At 37.1% G+C, this 18,780-nt stretch overlaps 1 protein-coding gene across 2 annotated transcripts in view; it reads right to left on the bottom strand.

Annotated features, from left to right (window-relative positions):
- The window catches only part of SHOC1 (shortage in chiasmata 1), a 60,529-nt gene that overhangs the window by 26,472 nt on the left and 15,277 nt on the right, over window positions 1-18,780 (bottom strand). For both annotated transcript variants that reach the window (XM_086629951.1, XM_086629949.1), the window contains exons 5-13: window positions 18,592-18,754; window positions 16,628-16,730; window positions 15,848-16,004; window positions 14,472-14,579; window positions 10,529-10,658; window positions 9,571-9,665; window positions 8,308-8,550; window positions 6,705-7,157; window positions 2,652-2,777 (exon numbers count right to left, since the gene is read on the bottom strand). In XM_086629951.1, the coding sequence (XP_086486077.1) occupies window positions 2,652-2,777; window positions 6,705-7,157; window positions 8,308-8,550; window positions 9,571-9,665; window positions 10,529-10,658; window positions 14,472-14,579; window positions 15,848-16,004; window positions 16,628-16,730; window positions 18,592-18,754 (1,578 nt within the window). The remainder of the gene's footprint in view (window positions 1-2,651; window positions 2,778-6,704; window positions 7,158-8,307; window positions 8,551-9,570; window positions 9,666-10,528; window positions 10,659-14,471; window positions 14,580-15,847; window positions 16,005-16,627; window positions 16,731-18,591; window positions 18,755-18,780) is intronic.

Raw genomic sequence — 18,780 nt, 5'->3', positions numbered from 1 at the left:
AAACACAATAATAAAGTTTGGTTTCATATACTACTACTGGACAAGAATATTGGAAAGACCTAGCAAAACACAAAGAACAGTCTTCTTCATTAAAGGCTTAACATTAATAGAAAACAGTTTCTTGCCTGGGAGCCTCCTGGGTGGTAGAATTAAGCTGCTTCTTACAGCAGGCAACTATGTCATTCCATGCATTTCATAAAGTGATCAAAATCCATAATGAAAATTTAGGATTTTCTACTCCTCTGACTCCCACTAAGCTTGTACTATTATTCCATTGTTCTGCAGTCGCCTTCTACTTTGTAGTCTAAACTTAGACTTAGTCCCTTTATATCCATTTGTTACTGTAACTTCAACTTAAACAGCCCTTCTCCTTCCCTGGTATTTAACTTCTAACGTCTTTGCCTAGCAAGGCAAAACAAGCCGATCTGTTAGTCTCTTTGTTCTTTCATACTAACACTTCTTAACAGCTTCTGGGTGGCTGTTTTACAATTGTTTACAACTACAACTAAGTTTCCAGCTATTAGCAACCATGACAGAGCTGTCGATTGCTGAATGAGTTGAAAGGGATGTGCTTTTCCTCAGGTAAGAAAGTGAAAAACTCTTCCATACCCATTTTTTAAAATTATAGTTGAGTTAATCACATCACCAAGACCAGAACTCTGTGATTCTTCATTTCCAATGAAAATGGAATGATTTGCTATCACTTTTCAAAAACATTTTCAACTGATCTATATGAATTATTTGAATAGCAGCTGACTTAAATTCATTTGGTCAATGCACTATTTCATAAGAGCAATTAATAACTTCGTATTTTTAAGGATTATAAAGAAATGTATATTATTACATCCAGTTTTTCAGCCTTTACGGAAAGAGGTCAGATACTATAGTATTTTGGATGCCCATTGTATAATTTTATTTAGGCATTCCTGTACTAATGCATCATTTTCTTTTTAAAGTGTATTTCTAATCATGCATCTTCAATGTTTCACTGTTAAGTAAATACTGGTGTGAATCCTTCTAATCTCTTTTTTGGCTACAGCTTGGTTTTAAGAGAGATTCCTTTCCTTCATGTGCAAGGCCACATGGTGAAACAGCCTTCATTTCAAGGACTGTAATAGGACATTCAGTCCCAACAAATACTACCTTTGCAAAATGCTGATTTTTGTTTTGACTGCAGAAAAGCTTTAATTTTTTTCCCAGTTGCATTAAAGGAGGCTTGCTTTAAAATTTATTTTAAAAAATTATTAAAAAATAAGCTTATAGTTGCTATGTGATTCCCATCTCAGATGGGAACAGATGAAAATACTGATCTACTCTTTCACTGGTTCTGTGAAGGAGACTCCCGTTAAGCACAGGGTTGGAACAGACGTATTTCTGTGCTAGGTCAACAACTTTCTAGCAATGGATGTGCTTAATTTGAGGCTGATAAATAAAGATATTTATCTTGGATAAATATCTTCCAGGTTCTTCTCCACCATTCCTACTGCATGACAAAACTGTTGTCAGTGCACGTTCTTTGAAACAATGCCTTGAAAAGTAGAACAGTTAGAGTTCACAGGGTAAGGATCAGTTACGTATGAGATAAATCCATTGTGGATTACTACTGTGTTAAAGACATTTGCGTAAGGGATTGTAGATGATGGTCCGTGTAGGGCCACAATGGAAAATGACTAACTGGACTCAACTGTGAGAAAGGGAAGTGGGGGGGATTGTTATTTAACAGATACAATTACAACCTGGACTCATCTGTGAGAATGTAACCTTGAAAAAGGGAGCTGGGAGGGTTGTTCTTGAACAACATGTGGTGATCCGAAAAAAACACCTTAGCCATCAGAGCACATGCTTGGCAGGCCTTGTTGCACGCACTGGCCATGCGTGCAGCAACACCTAGTCAGTACCTTTCCACAGACTCTGTTGAGGGTATAAAAGAGATGGCTCAGAGCCGAGTGGGGGAAGCTACAGAGCACACTCTACAAACAGACAGGGGACACCTTGAAGGTGCCGTGCCTACCTCCCTTCTGCACAATAAACTCATTAACTGACACCCTCCTGCTCAGCGGAGTCTCGGGCTTAGTCGGGATGGTAAGACTCTCAGAAAGGGAAACAATATGTAGTAACTGCTTCTGCAAGGCTATATCAGAGCACTAAATACTGTTGTGCTCTTGCTAGTAACTGCTTTTTGCAAAGTTATGACACAGCAATAAATACTGTTGTGTTTTTCCATAAAAATAGAGTGTTGGGTAAGATTTGCGCATAGGAATCCTTCGAACCGGTTACAAGATTTCCTACCAAAATTCCTGCCAATCTCTTCCGTCTCCAATTCTGTCATTTACTCTATCAGAGAAAAAAATGCAGAATAATAATTTGAGGGTACCAATGAGCATGAAGAGATTTCATGTCCACTGATTTAGATCAGACATAACTCAAAGTCAGTAGCTTTTAGTTTGCATGCAATAGGCACTAGTCTTAAGGCAGAATTCCACATCCTGTTCTCACATGTGTCAAAATAAATATCCATCTATTTGAAATGCTTTCAGTCACACGGAGTAGAGACTAAGCCTAGTAATTTCCAGATTTGTCCGAGTAGTACTATTTAATATAAAATTATATTGCCAACTATATAAAATCAAGCATATCCCAAAATACTATACCTGATGCTTGAATATCAACTGTGACACTGTCCTCATTCTCTTTTTCTTTTTCCTCTATTCTTACAGTCTCACAAACAGAACTGTCCTCTTTGTGAACGTGCATATGCTGTTCTTCAGGTTGTACCACTACATCATTAAACCACAAGTGAACATTTAGATACAAAGATCACAAAATCAGCTCAATGAATAAGAAAACTATTCTACAAATGACTCTTCATACAAAGGTATTTTGAAATTAAGTATTTTCTATGACACATTTTCTTTTAATGAACTTCTTTACTGTTTTCATGGGCTCATATAGTATGAAAAATCCTTCGAGACACAGAGAGAGATGGGGCCCTGTCAGCCTTCACAGCCCGAGAAGTCAGGCATTATCAGTTTCCTCTTCCTTAGGGCAGAAATACAGAACTGGGAAAATTAAGGAGCTGGTACTACAGGTCTATAATATAGCTCCATAGGAAAGCTCATATGCCTTTATATGGAGCAAAAACGTGTATGAAAGGAAAGATGCTGCTGACTACAAGGAGCTCAGACTATGAAAAATATCTCAGTGGGCGTAAGTAGAAAAGGTTAGATACTGTAAACAATCCAGAAAGAACATGGAAGCTGCAAATGGCAGGGAAAACAAACAAACAAACAACCTGCTTATTGAAAAGAACTTTTACTCCTGTCTTATAGCTATCTCTTGCAATTTGTTAGTATTTCTAAGTCTCCTTCCCTTCTTCCTTATAAATACTGAAGCATGAGCTACAGCTTCTGCTCACAAAGCTTCCTTTGGCAGCTCTACCTCTTTGTTCCTGAAAGGGGTTCTGGCTGAATAGATGTTTCCTAAATATGCTGTTTTTTTCTAGTTAAGAACGTCAGTTTCCTCAGAAAACCAACTGATCATAAAGAGACAGAAAGAAAAAAAAAAGAATTTTTCTTCTAGTTAAGTTATAAAACCTTCCTGATTTTGAAAAGCTATACAGGGTTCAAAATTGGACCAATGAACTGTTTCTATTGCTTCCCCCCTGTGTATTTTCTGAAATAAATATTATACACAATGACATCTTTAATAAATAAGCCAAACAACAAAGACGACAGAGAAAGAGCCCTACAAGTAGTGCTGTATTCCTTATTTTCAGTTAAATTTAGAATAAGTCTTAATAAAAACTTTTCATTATTACAAAAAATATACAATAATCTACATAATTTCTACATCAGTGTGGTAAGACCTATATCATTTAATGAGCTCTGTATATATCAGACATACCTGATCTGCAACACTGAGCTCCACCTGTAAACATATTCTAAACAGCATTGAACTCAAACCTCCAGAAGCCTACTTCTAAACGTAACATAGCTTGTTTTCCAATACATCTGGATTCTTTGTTAGGAGATGCAGTTCTGGTCCGAGTTCACTAGATGGTAGCATACTTCAGTTCAGGTATCTTGATCTCTTGAAAATCGAGATTCTTGCTTTCTGAGGCCACGGAAGTGTTTTACGCATTGTCCACTAGTGTCAGATGAATTTTACCAAGAAGTAATTTCCTCCACCAGATTACATAAGCTTACAACTAAATAAACATCGTAATTCTATTCTATAGGAATTGTTCTTGAAAGCTTTTACAGAATCACAGAATCATTTAGGTTGGAAGAGACCTTCAAGATCATCAAGTCCAACTGCTAACCTAACACTGCCAAATCCACCACTAAACCACGTCCCTAAGCACCACATCTACACATGTGTTAAATACCACCAGGAATGGTGACTCAACCACTGCCCTGGGCAGCTTGGTCCAATGCTCACAACCCTTTCAGTGAAGAAATTTTTCCTAGTATCCAACTAAACCTCCCCTGCCACAACTAGAGGCTGTTCCCTCTTATCCTAACACTTGTTACCTGGGAAAAGACACTGACACCCACCTCACTACAACCTCTTTTCAGGTAGTTGTAGAGACCGATAAGGTCTCCCCTCAGCCTCCTTTTCTCCAGGCTAAACAACCCCAGTTCCCTCAGCTGCTCCTCATAAGACTTGCGCTCCAGACCCTTCACCAGCTTTGTAGCCCTGCTTTGGACACACTCCAGCACCTCAGTGTCTTTCTTGAAGTGAGGGGCCCAAAACTGAACACAGTATTCAAGGTGTGGTCACACCGGTGCCAAGTACCCAGGGACGATCCCTTCCTTAGTCCTGCTGGCAACACTATTTCTGATACAAGCCAGGATGCTATTGGCCTTCTTGGTCACCTGGGCACACTGCTGGCTCGTATTCAGTCAGCTACCGATCAACATCCCTAGGTCCTTTTCCACCCAGCAGCTTTCCAGCCACTCTTCCCCAAGGCTGTAGCATTGCATGGGACTGTGGTGACCCAAGTGCAGGATCTGGCACTCAGCCTTGTTGAACCTCATACAAATGGCCTCAGCCCATCGATCCAGCCTGCCCAGATCCCTCTGTAGAGCCTTCCTACCCTCAAGCAGATCAACACTCCCACCCAACTTGGTATCATCTGCAAACTTACTGAGGATGGACTTGATCCCCTCATTCACATCATTGATGAAGATATTAAACAGAATCAGCCCCAATACTGAGCCCTGAGGAACACCACTTGTGATCGGCAAATTATGTAGCAGTTTTGATCTTTTTTTTTTAATGCTGGACATATAGCTGAAGCATAGATTGTGAAAATTCTGCCACACAAGTCCAAGAAGTGAAAAATATTCTTTTTAATACAACTTTATCCTGAAAGGATAAAGGCCGCATTTATTGAGGCCTTTTATTATTATTTATTGAGGCCGCACCTGGAATATTGTGTCCAGTTTTGGGCTCCTCGTTTTAAGAGAGATATTGAGCTCCTGGAGCGAGTCCAAAGAAGGGCGACTAAACTGGTCAAGGGGCTGGAAAATAAAACTTATGAGGAGCGGCTGAGGGAGTTGGGGCTGTTTAGCCTGGAGAAGAGGAGGCTGAGGGGAGACCTGATTACAGCCTACAAATACTTGAGAAAAGATGGTGGGGAGGTAGGGGAAGGGCTCTTTACATTAGTGATGGGTGATAGAACAAGAGGAAATGGGTATAAGCTTAGTCAGGGGAGATTCAGGTTGGATGTTAGGAAGTATTTCTTCTCTGAAAGGGTTGTCAGCCACTGGAATAGGCTGCCCAGGGAGGTGGTTGAGTCCCCATCCCTGGATGTGTTTAAGAATAGGGTGGATGACCTATTTAGCGATATGGTTTAATGGGGATTAGGGACGGTTGGACTCGATGATCTCTAAGGTCTTTTCCAACCTAGAAGTCTATGAATCTATGAATCTATGAAAAGTGAATCTGGAAATACGTCACTGTCTCCTGATACTTTGTGTCACAAATATATCTTTCTAAAATTAATAAGGACTTTTTTCTTTTCCCTCTCTGCTATTTTGCATTTCTGCAATGCTCAACTCATAGCCTGTGATTCTTTCATAAGCGTTGTCATCAACAAGGACAGGGCTACCAACAGCTTCCTGTTCTCCCTAAGATTTGTTTTGTCTCATTGTTTGATGCAGTTTGCACCAAGGTAACTGGCTCGAACAGTTCTTTTCAGACAAGACCTTTAACTCTTGTTCATTGTCTAGGCTATGTTGGTCCTACAAAAGTAACAGTATTGATAATTACTATTTGATAACTACAATTGATAACTACTATATCTCCAAAGAGGTCAGAAGATCCAATTCAGAACATACAGACAAAAAAGATCTTCTGGAGTAAACACCATTTACAGCAACTTTGTCAGAACAGGAATAAACTCATATGTTTATTTTATTAAAAAACACTTCCAGCACAAAAGAAAACCCACCCAAACTCAAAGCCAATGCACCCCCCCAACCCAAACAAACAAAAATCCTCTAACATTATCTAAAGGAAAAAACAAAAGATAGGATCCTTAGCTGAAAATTCAGCTACATTAAAAATCATAAAAATGTCACCATTGACGTCAAAAGATTTTTTCCTCATAAATCTGGCATAAACTAACATCTATTGTAACCGGTATACAAGTGCACAATTAAACCTGGAAAAATGGCAGAATAAACTGGTTCACATACCTTTTTCAGTACTATTTACATCATTTTTTTTCTCTCTTTGGGTGAGAGTATGTTTCGATCTCAGCATGATAAAGTTGCTCAGATCAGAATCATCATTGTCCCATTTTGTGGCAAGTGGAAATGATGCAGGCTTTCGACTACTGGATGAGTTGTCTTGCTTAGAAGATGCATCTTTACAGCTGACTGATTCAGATGATTTGGGGGTTTTATATTCTTGGTTGAAGAAATAAATTGCCTCTTCTACCTTATTCTTTTTCATGCTTCCTCCAGTAATCTCTTCTACAGATGTATTTGTACTGTGAATTTTGGTAGATGATGCAGCACCCATATGCGGGGCAAAGCACTGCCTTTGAGTCTGTGGCGACATGCAAAGATTTATTACTTTGTCTGACTGATGTCTTTCAGCAGAAAGCAGCTCCTGGTTTGTCACAGAATTCCTCTCTTCAAGCCATCCTAAAAAAATAAAATTTAATTTTTCTGCTGCAACATAGATTTTTTATTTTCTTTCTCCCAGTTGGAGTTAACTATTTTTGGATAATTACAGAGAAAGCATTTTTAATTGCTTCTTTCTGCCTTCCCAGGTCATTACGATCTGCTTTTAGAAAATTTGTACTGATTAGTTCTAAGTGAAAATGTACAATATAGAGAAACAAAAGGCCATGCTACTGTTTGGAGAAGTATTCACCGTCTGCATGGTACTTAACAGGTGTTAGATTTGTAGGAAGTTGGATGCAACACATTTCATTAGGAAGAACGATTAAAAGATTAACAGTTTAGGTTTTTTTAGAGGAAAAACACAGGTAAAGCATGCAATTTGGTCCCTCCAAATATGTGCTTCACTAGAACTGCAATTTTTTCCATTGCTGCTGCACATCCCTGTTAAACACAGTAGCTAAAAACTTTGTAATATGTAAAAAGTAGTTAAGTGGAAATGTTCTTTCATGAGCAATGCCCATTTCACAATATATCATGTTACTGTCAGTCCTTGGAGTTCTACAACCACAACTGGTGCTTTGCAGTCAAGCCATAGTTATATAATAAAATGTAAATAACCTTTAGCATTTTCTGTTGAAGTTTGATTATAAGTATGCATAATGGTCCATAAGAAATTCTGAAGTTTATGAGTGGTTCATATTTGAAACCATACCCAGTATAGAAAAACCTTCTGAATAGCAACACAAAATAAAGAATTTTCACTGTAACATATTCTCTCTGCTGACCTTCTGCAGATAGGACTGTACAACCATCTGCTTTATTGAAATATTTCAATGCAAAATTACTATTTGTTATGAAATTCTATTGTATGAAACTATTTTATCAAAAAATACTATGGTTAGTGGAGGCCACTTTTCACCTGCACATTAACAGAAAAAATAACTTTGTCTAGTTAAATCCTTTTGTTCCTACAATTTGTTCTAAATTTGTGAAAGTACACCTCAATTGTAGTAGTGTTGTCATGTCGTATTGATATAAAACATTTTGTTCTTTAGAATAAGAAATCTTACATTTCCTTCCTTCTTGGAGATATGTAATTGTCACTGTGATTCTCTGTGGAAGTATCTATCTTTTCCTTTTTATCACTTTTTTAAAAGAAGATACTTACTTTCTAACTGATATGATGTAAACTGTGTGAATGTTTCTACTTCAGTAGGATGCAAACTGTTTGCATTACTGGCATCCATACTTAATTGCTCCAAAGTTTCTATGGAGGCTGGATTGAAACCCAGACGAAGCCACCAGCCCTGCTCTAGGGAGCTAAGCATTGGTACTTCTACCTCCACTGGTAGCATTTCCTTCAGTTCTGCAAGCGAATGACGCTGATAGGCAAGTTCAACAGTCTGATGCTCTACAAAAACAGAAATCAATATATAATATTAAAAATCTAGAAACACAAAACCAGAATGTCATTTGGAAATGAAAGCTCCCAAGTACTGATGACCTACTACACATATCCATTGTTTATACTTCCATTTGTAACTCAGTGTTCACCAATAGACTTAAGAGCAAAGCAGTTAGTGTTAGCAGAGCAAGTGTGCTTTTTTCTTATTGAGTGTATGAGTAAGAGGGGGTTTAAATTTTTTTCAGATCTAATAATATGTAGCTGCATTACTAAGGTTGAAAATTATCCTGCTCATTAACTCTGAGTTTACTTGCCATGCTTACAAAGACTTAATGTAATCCTTACCTGAAAAAAAAAAGAACTTAAACAGTAATGAGCCTACCACACATTATCTTCAACTATAAATGAACATACAAAATGAATTGGACAACATTACAAGTCAATATGCATAACTTAATCCTGAGAATTGTAAAATGAGGGCAAGTAAAATGAAATGCAAGAACAGTGGTAATGCGTATTCTGGTGCTGTCAGAAATAACCTGCAGCTTATTTTGGTTTTGTATATTTTGCTTCCTAACATGAACTCTGCTCTTGTCAAGTTATAACACTACTTTCCATTAACAGTATTTTTCTATTGATTGATACGTATTTTGAAACATTTAAGGCAAAACAGCACGCAGAAAAGAGTTCAACAGATTACCAAATTTCTGTTACCACAGTTATTGAATATGATTAGCATCAGTGAGCTGAACATTTTCATAATGAAATAAAACTCTTGCTTTGTTCGAATTACCTCCATAGAAGGATACCTGACATATCAACTTCTGTGTTGCTATATGGTACCTTTTATATGTACTAAAAGTATCAGATAATCCAAACTTCACAGGCTTACATTAATCGGACAAACTTCAATGGCTCAAAAGCTGTGCTCTGTAATATAACATTATCTTTTAAACTATATGTTCTCCACGTACATGGAACACTTGAACATAAGTTAGAAATTGATCATCAATTAGAAATCCTTACCGACAAGCAAAAGAGAGCACATATTATCCCGATACTTCTCTGATTGCCATAGCAAACGTTCTAAGTATTCCCTAGAGGGCTCTGTAATCAAAATACTAAGAAGAACATGAAACAAGACTTGAAAGTATGAAGTTTAACAGCATTATCTGTTCAATTTTGATTTATACAAAGCTACCTTTTAAAGGTCTGCTTTCTCTCTAAATTTTCAGTTCATTCATTCATTCACTCATTCACTAAAATTTTTTCTTATCCATATAGAGGGTCACTTCATGCAACACAGCAGGGAATAGGAAGGAGCGAGAGAAGCCATCAAGGCTGGTTCATGAAGTAAAGCAGCATTGGATGATAATTATATCTAGATTGTGGTTCCCTCCCAAAAAGGTTATTTAAATCCTTCGTGCATACGCGAGAAAGATACGAAGGTCAAAAATACTAGCCTCACAAACAAGATGAGAAGGAAAGAGTGAAGCAATCCTGACGCTATGTCAGCATGAAAAGGTTTAAATTCCATTGTTGAGAGATATCTCCAAAACACAGACAGTACTTTCTTCATGTATCTCTTCTGGAGATTTTGTAAGTGATATTTGCACAACATATCTGTTTGCCACAAGTATAATCATACGCATATACACACATACGTACTCGCTGTATACATAAATATTTACTGTTGCCTACTCCAAAAAGGACATTGGGTTTTCAGGCTATTAAGTCCCTCAGAAGAAAGATCTACAGTAGTGACTATAATTTCCTTTTTCAAGCTCCCCTGAAAAGCCACAGATATGCATCATGCATCATGCACTCTGTTCACTCTTTCATGCAAAACACAAAATACATGCAGTTGTCTCAAAGAACATAACTACCAATTCACAAATAGACTAAAATTATTTTTGCACTAATTCTGAGGATTTATGATTTAGAAGATTTATGACAGGATTTATTGCTACAAAGTTTTCATTACCTGTTACCAGAAAGAGGAATAGGTTCTTCTTGAAGTCCTGTTCTTGGAAAATTATCCCATGATCTTTGTTGTCTGCATGGAGGAGTTAAAGGTACTTCCATTTCGTCTTTCAGATATGGAACATACTTAGCTGGAAATTGCATAAAGCCCCACCCAAAACAAAAATAAAAAATCTGATTCACAAAGCTACTTGTGAATGAAACACACATACTTAGGAATTCTACACTAGTGAAGTTTTGGATTAAAATACAAAATATTTTCATGGGGCCATACACTATTTAAGCAATAAACCTCAAATACTTCACACCTAATTTCCAGTTTGTGGATAACAGTGTGTTGATCACATTCCTTTACTCATTCTATAATGTCCTTTTGGCTACATACTCTTCCCATGTAAGATTATTTTTATTATTATATCACCAGGTACTATGGCTAAGTTTTTGATATTAAACCTTCATCCTTTTTGGCCTTCTTAGATAGTTCCCACTGAAGTTAATTAGATGGGAGAGAGGCTTCAGACAGCACTGTGGTGGCTGTAATATTCAGATGAATGGACTCAGGCACTTCAGAAATGGTCAGTCTGAATTTCAAAGACAAATTACTCTTTCAAGCAGAATTAGTACTCATTGTAATTTCTAGGGATAACCACTGAAATGCATTACAACTCCAGTTCTTTATAAACAAACCTAGCATGTTAAAAGTGCCCTGCAAGTCACTTGCCACATTCTTTCTTTGCCAATCATATTAAATGTGGACATTTTAATAGATTATTGCTTTCTATTCAAATCTAACAAGGAATTTGCAACTTCCTTGATTTTGGTGTCGTTCCATACAAATTGGTGGTGCCCTGGTATTCATCTCTCTGGCATTCTTCTAATAGTATTTCTTACTAAGCTTGACCACAAAGCAGAGGTCATTAAAAAACACAGTTCCTCCGTGTTCTGTGAAAATTAATAGCCAGAAAAATTGTAAGTGCGTGCATGCCTCCATAAGGAAAAACACTCGTAACAAATTCCCTATTCATTCCAACAGGCAGTAAGCAGCTGCAATCACCATACACACATTGTTTGGCCAATTGGCACACAGCAGGCTATGAATCAGCCACCTGCCCAGCTGCTTACAGCTGCTCCTTGCCCTACCTAAGAAGCAGACTGTATGGCAGGAAGGATAAAGGACAATGTAAGAATGACAGAAAATGTACTTTATGTATTGGGGGCAAACTAAAAAAGGTAAGAAATAAAAGTGGCTACAAAATAAAGAAACAGACTGCCAATCAGTATAATTTCTTTCCTATCTACTGAGAACGAAAAAAGCTCACTGAACTTCTGCTGTAAGCTTCAGTTCCAAACTGTTTTTTGTGGGGAGAAACAAATTTAGCACTTGTCTTTGAACAGGACAGGAGTTGATCTCAGGACAGCAAAAATTCCTGACATATATAAAAAGAACAATTACTTCTCTTTGAGTGATATTATTCACATTCATTTTTGTCTACTTATTTTTGCCTTTGAGACTGAACATTTTGACCAGCTACAGTAGTTAAACTCTGCCTACACTCAGGGTGCCATTCTCTTTCTCAGAGCATTGATGACTGCGTGAACATCCCTCAACCCCTTTATCAATAATCCATCCCCATAGCTAGCAGAAGAGGAAGGCAAACACTGAAATATTTAGTCATTATTATCAGAAAATGACACTATTTTATGACTGCTTCTTCTCTGAGTTCAAGCAAAAATATTTCACTCTGGTAACTCATAAAGAGCAAAATTAATTAGGAGCAGACTGCAGAGTATCTCTGCTGAAATTTGAAACCCAATATAGGAACCTCCATTAGCAAAGTGTCTTAGCAGTGCATGATCCTACAGATCTGAGTATATCTTAAAAAAAAAAACAAACCAACACTTGGAAGCTGTCTGTACCCAATGATTGAATCTTGCCTGATTTAATGGCACAGCTACTACAGTAAACTAGCATTAAAGAATAATGCCATCACTTTTTTTTTTTTTAAAAACAATTCAAGATGGTTTGACTACCCATCTACGTCACAAGAATGGACAACATCCTAGATGAGTTCACAGTCAATTTGTTATTACTGTATACAGGAAGAGGTCCCAAACTGCTCAGATCTACGGCACTTCAGCTCCTCCTGCTTATCGTAAGCTTTAGAAGTAAAGAATCATCAGGTAGATCACTAGATTCAGATTATGGTTAATTATGCTAGGCAATAATCTCCAGATGGAGTCTAAGTTTAACTTTGTCTGCGTGGGAGAACATACGATGGGTTTGCCTTCAGCTTTTATATCAGACACTTGGAGTTGATATGACCAGTTCCACCAAAAGCTGACTACAATACAATGTCAGGAGTGTGATGTTATTAGCCTGAGGTGGATAGGCATCAGTCCAGTTTAAAACATACTGAAACTAAGACAAGAAGAGAGATAATTCAAAATTTCTCAAGGATTTTAGTAACTGCTGGATGGAAAATCATCAAGTGAACATGCACTGGAGGATAATATACGGCTACCGTCCAATGCACTAACGTATAGACTTTTTCCAAGATAGGATATATATCAGGATGAGAGGTACATGTTTATTCAAGTATTGTCACTCTGCCCAGATCACATCCATTTGTAAACGTCACTCTTTGCACAGTTTTTCCTGCATGTAAGTAAAGGCGAAAAATGTTACCAGCGCAGCCATTTTTCTGCCTCTCTTAGCCAGTCAACATGAAACTGTGAAAACAGGACGGTTGGGAATAATATCCATTACTTTGAGAGATTACACCTGGAACCTGAAGAAATTTTAACTGAGGTTGGATAGTTAGTCTGAACAGTCAGACAGCAAACCTGTCTGGCATTGGTTTATGCTGTAACTAGCACGCCTGACTGAGTTTTTGTCGTGGCTTAGCCCAGCTGGCAGCTAAGCCACCACACTGCTGCTCGATCACCCCTCCCCCTCGGTGGCGAGGAGAAAATGGGGAGAAAAGGGCAAAATTGGTAGGTTGCGATAAGGACAATTTAATAGCAGTGTATACGAAAAACAAGAAGGGGTAGTAACTACAATAATACTAGCACAAAACCAATACAAAACGAGTGCTACAACTGCTCACTACGCGGAACCCAGAACTCATCTGTCTCTTGACCCACAAAGTGCATCCCCTGCCCCGGCTAGCTCCCCCAAAATATACTCTGGTATTGAATAGCTCCCTGGCCACTCCAGGTCAGCCTGCGCTGTGTCTCCTCTCAGCTTCCTGCGAAACTGTTAACTCTATCCCAGCCAAACCCAGGACAGTTTTCAAGCTATTAAAGGTGGGTACATAAAAAGGATTTCCTGACGCTAGTGTAGGAGAAGCCAGGTTTCAACGCACACGCTAGCAAATATCAAGACTTTCACTTTCTTGCTGTGGGAAACAGCTCTGGTGACTACGTGACTTAATTTCTCAATCACACAGCACTACTGAACCATTTGCAAAACAAAATGTCTGCACAAGAGTCTTGAGCCTCTACAAGTTATAAACTGAGTACTTCTCCCTAAATTGTCCTCCTTCACCCTCTTTGAAAGCATTTTTGTAAGACTTTAACAAACTTTAATCTGTGCCTTTCGACTCCACAATTTTAATCAATTTGTCTTAACTTTCCTGTGCCCTCTGGGTAGATAAGTTAGATAAAAAAAATCTAAAAAGCCAATCAAGTGGAAAAGATACAGGCACCACGTGCAGCCAAAAGCAACATGAAGGAACTGTAAAGTTGTGTAAAGAGCTTTTAAAACTCTTGAAAGGAGTATGACACTTCTACCTGCTTATGGTGCAGGTACGAAATGGTAGATTACACGAAGCAAAAGTTCTTATATCTATATGGTGCATGTACTCCCAAGAACAGAATATGGGGACAATAACTTGAAGAGTTTATTTTAAATGTCACCCCTTGATTTATGTAGATCTTCCTACCTGACTCACAGAATTCCAACATTCTTCCGCTGTTACTGGAGCAAGCCTCTTGTGGCATGGGACAGTACTTGGAAATTTCTATTTCGTGTGTAATTTCTGCTCTGAAATCTGAAAACAGATTTTAAAAGGTGCCATAAACGAACCATTTATTCCTTCTTCCTGTTAGAGCAATTTTTTTCTTTTAATTTTTTAATTGAATCTCCATAATATATTGTTATGAAAAATTACATTTATGCTTAGTAATCCCAAATGCTGTGGCTGATAAGAGCAGCACTCAGTTTTGTCCCTCAAAGGTGCCAGAAAAAAAATATAGTATAATCACTAGCTGAACTATTCAATGTTCTTATGACTAGAGTGATGTGATTTCTCGAACAAGTAGGTAGCCTAAATGTAGTTTACCAGCAGTTTGTGTATGTAGATTCTCTTGCTACTAAAAAGGACTAAAACATAACAAAAAAGAATAATAGGTTTATGTCTATGCAGTGGAGGTTGGGTCATTCACCATGGAACATCGCATGTAGGTTGTGATGTACTAAATGTATCAGAGGAATGCCCTTGAAACTGCCTTAGTCAAATACAGACTTTTTAAAGTTTTGTTCCTATCTTCAGTAAGAGATTGGATTACTCCAAACTGCTGCCCTATCAAAAACAGAATTCAGCACACACACCCTCCACACTCAGAAGCATGACTCTTGCTTCTTTGAGCTGCTTCCAGTCCACCAAAGAAGTGATTTTCGTGACTTGTTTGTCTAAACTAAAGCAAACTTTTAATCAAAACATCTCAGGCACTGTCTTTTAACCACACAAAATACTGTCATAGATCTCAATCCAATAGCCAGTAACTAACATCAGTTGTACTTCTCTGTAGCATAAAAGTATTTAGTAACTTCAAAAATTCCTGTAATGAAATTACAACTATAATTTTGAATATTCCTGTTACCAATGGAAATATTTAACCCTTTTTACAATGTAATACAAGCAATTTATATGGCATGACTGCATTGCATACAATCCTCTTAAGGATGCCTCTGAAAGTAAAAATAGTTACAGATAAGAAAACATAACACATAATTATTATATTCACGGTAGACCAAATATTGTGAATCACAGCTCATGTTACATTTCTTTCCAAGATTACAACACAACCATGGATTGAATCAAACGGCAAACAGTTCAGTTCCCCTTGGCTACTTGAGGACACATTTCTAACACTCGGCAATTTGGGTACAGCACAGTTTGCAGTCTCATAAAGAATTCTCATTTGATAGGCTGTGATGTAATTCATAAGTGAACAGAATAGAAAAGAGATAGATTGTGTGAAATGTGTGGGAATGAAAGAAAAATCAGGTCAAGCGTTTAAGAAAACCAACCCTCACCTTCTTTGATCACCTCTTTGCATATGTCTTCATCATTCATAGTTTCTGGAGCTAAATTTAACAACTCTTTCAGTTCCATGTATGATGGAATCTTAACAGAATCTGATCTGCTGTTGCTGGGTTTGCAGAATTGTAACTCAACAGGCAACATGAAATACTGAAAAATATTTATCACAACGGAATGGTAAGTAAATTTCATTTGATGTTTCACAATCTAAGCTTTTTCAAACTCTTGAAATAGCTTAATTCTAAACCACTCTATCATACACAAAGCTTTGCTTAATACAGAGAAAAAAATAGTGTTACAGTATTTCAGATTGAGTCAGTGGAATATAAGGAGTGAATCTGAACTTACAGTTTCTAATCAAGTAAAATCCTCATCTATTTCATTGAAAGTTTGGGTTTTTTAGAATTTTGAAAAATTGACCAAAAAAATAGATTTGACTTCAAGTTGGTCCCCCAAATCCCAGAACATGTTTTGGAACTTTCCCCTTCCCATGCACTTCATGGCTTTCTGTTCTGCTTCATTTTTATTCTTAGTGTAACAGTACCTACCTAAAACTGCCAACACATCAGGTGCTAGGAGGAAAAGCTAATGAGCATCTAAGAATTTAAAAAAGACAAATAATACCAGTGTTTTCTAATCTAGGAAATATGAAAACTACAATTATTTGGCAAGTATGAAAAGAATTCCATAAAATGACTTGCAGATGAACAAACACATGCATAACATAAAGCGACCACTAATATAATAATTAGTAAGAAAAAACATGATGATACCTCTTCATCTTGTACAGATATAGTACAGAAGTCCTCTTTAATCCCCTGCAATTCTTTTTTACTCTCTTGCACCTCCATTTCATTTTGGAAAGTCAAACATTCCCTTTAAAAGACCATAAAATAAAACAAGTTACTTCTTTGTATTACTTCATATCTAAAACTGAAAGTCTTAGCAGTAGCTTTGATAGCCATATATGTGGCAAAAGCTATTTTTTTCTAAATCCATGCTTTTCTAAGGAAGCAATTCCAAAAGTCACTGTAACAATCTGTGCAATTAACTGAAATTATGTTTCAAGAAACAGTACATTATATCCGCAGTAGAACCACTTAATATTGGGATCTGCCTTAAAAAAGTTACAGAATAAAACACCATATTAAAATTGTTCCTCATCTCAATATCTAAGTCCTGTCACGGAAAAAGGGTTTCTGCAAAAGCTTAATGTAAAGTTTTTCTGCTATATATAAAATTTACGTATTCTGTAACAGTAACATTATCTTTTGTCACTTTTCATTTCTATTTTCAGTAATCATTCAGCGCCAAAGAAGGCAGAGTGTGCTCACTATCAACGAAAATGAAAACTAAAAGTATGTTCCACGGTTTAACTGACAAACTTTTAAAATACCAAGAAGTAAAGCTCAGGAGTGAGGCTACTGCTTGCCTTATAAAACAAGGATACAAGCAGAACAGGGATGAAGATCTATCAGGTAGAAAGAAAACCTTTTACCAGGCTTGACCCCCGTGGCCATTACAGGCACTAAATCTATAATGACTTTTTAGGGGTAAAGCTTCCTCATCGGTCCCTGACACCACTGTTTCCCCAGAGGAATACTTCAGACTGAAGAGTATACATTGTTCCATGCCTAGCCTTGAGATGCTCACTGAATTTTATCTTAAGTAGAATTCTGTCTAATTGCATCTCTTTGTCTAAACGCATCTCTCTTGTGCTCTACTAGGAGATTTGGACTGCCACCTTGAGAAGGCTGGTGGCTTTGCTAGAAAACTGCAGACCAGAAGGTCAGAGCTATTTCTGTAAATGTTCACACTATAGTTTTTTTCTTCTGTGACTGGTATTTCTGAAAGTTACTGCAGAATTTGGATCATATTGTCTTCACTAGGTATTTACAGTAATCACATGTGCACATAGTCTTGTGTCCAAGATTCACAGTGAGATCAGGGCTTGTGTTTGAAAAAACAGGCAAACCTCACTCCTCCCTGTTCTCTTATTCTACAGATACAGTTAAATCAGTTAAAATCTTGTTTGTCTTGCTTGTGAATCATGCAACCCTATCAAGTGAAAAGGAAACTATAAAAGTCATCCAGACATAGAGTAAATCAGTGCAAAATTTAGCCAGACTTCATGAATGTATGTACACAGATGAACATATTTACAAATTACTAGGCACATTCTGAATATAACTTACACCTGTTTTTTTGTACCAGTTTGTTCAAATTCCTGACATAAGACGTAATTCAATTAAATTTAATCAACCTAGTAATATGAAAGTGAGCAAAAACATAAGAATAATTAATATTTGAACTTGAAGAAATACTATTCAGCAGGGTAAAAGCATGGATTTACTGACAGCATGACTGAGAGGAGAGAAAGAAGAAACATGGAAGCATATGTAAAATCCTGGCTCAACTAAATTTAGTGGCATTTTACTGAAGGGGAATCAGTCAGTCTGAGGGAGGACCAGGTCCCTTAAAGATGGACTTTTTTTCAGTATTCCACAACTAAAATCCTAAGCACATTTCACGCTTACAGAATGCAAAAACGACAATTTCATTTACTCAGTTTTCTTAAATAATGCATAAAAATATCATCCTACTTATTTTTCCAGAAGTAAGAAAAAATGAGGAAGTCTTTACTTGTTGCAAATAAAAATTAGTTTAAAAATAAACATACAACAGAAGATGTTAAAATATTAATGGCACACACAGATTATTATGTTTAATATTATACCTGAAAACGTTCTCTTCTGTTAAATTCTGTCCTTCAGAATCTAAGAAGGGATCTTTCACTGACAAAATAGGTAGTCTGCTCAGAAGTACAGACAAAGTGGGCATTTTTTTACGAAAATTCTCAAGATTATCAATAAAAACAAGTTCCTCTTCCATGCATAAATCTGAACAAAAATAACAAAAATACATT

This window comes from Tauraco erythrolophus, chromosome Z (genome assembly GCF_009769465.1).
Source record: "Tauraco erythrolophus isolate bTauEry1 chromosome Z, bTauEry1.pri, whole genome shotgun sequence".
NCBI classification, from domain to species: Eukaryota; Metazoa; Chordata; class Aves; order Musophagiformes; family Musophagidae; genus Tauraco; species Tauraco erythrolophus.
Note: the sequence above shows the minus strand (reverse complement) of the source record. Positions and strands in the feature narration are given on the sequence as shown.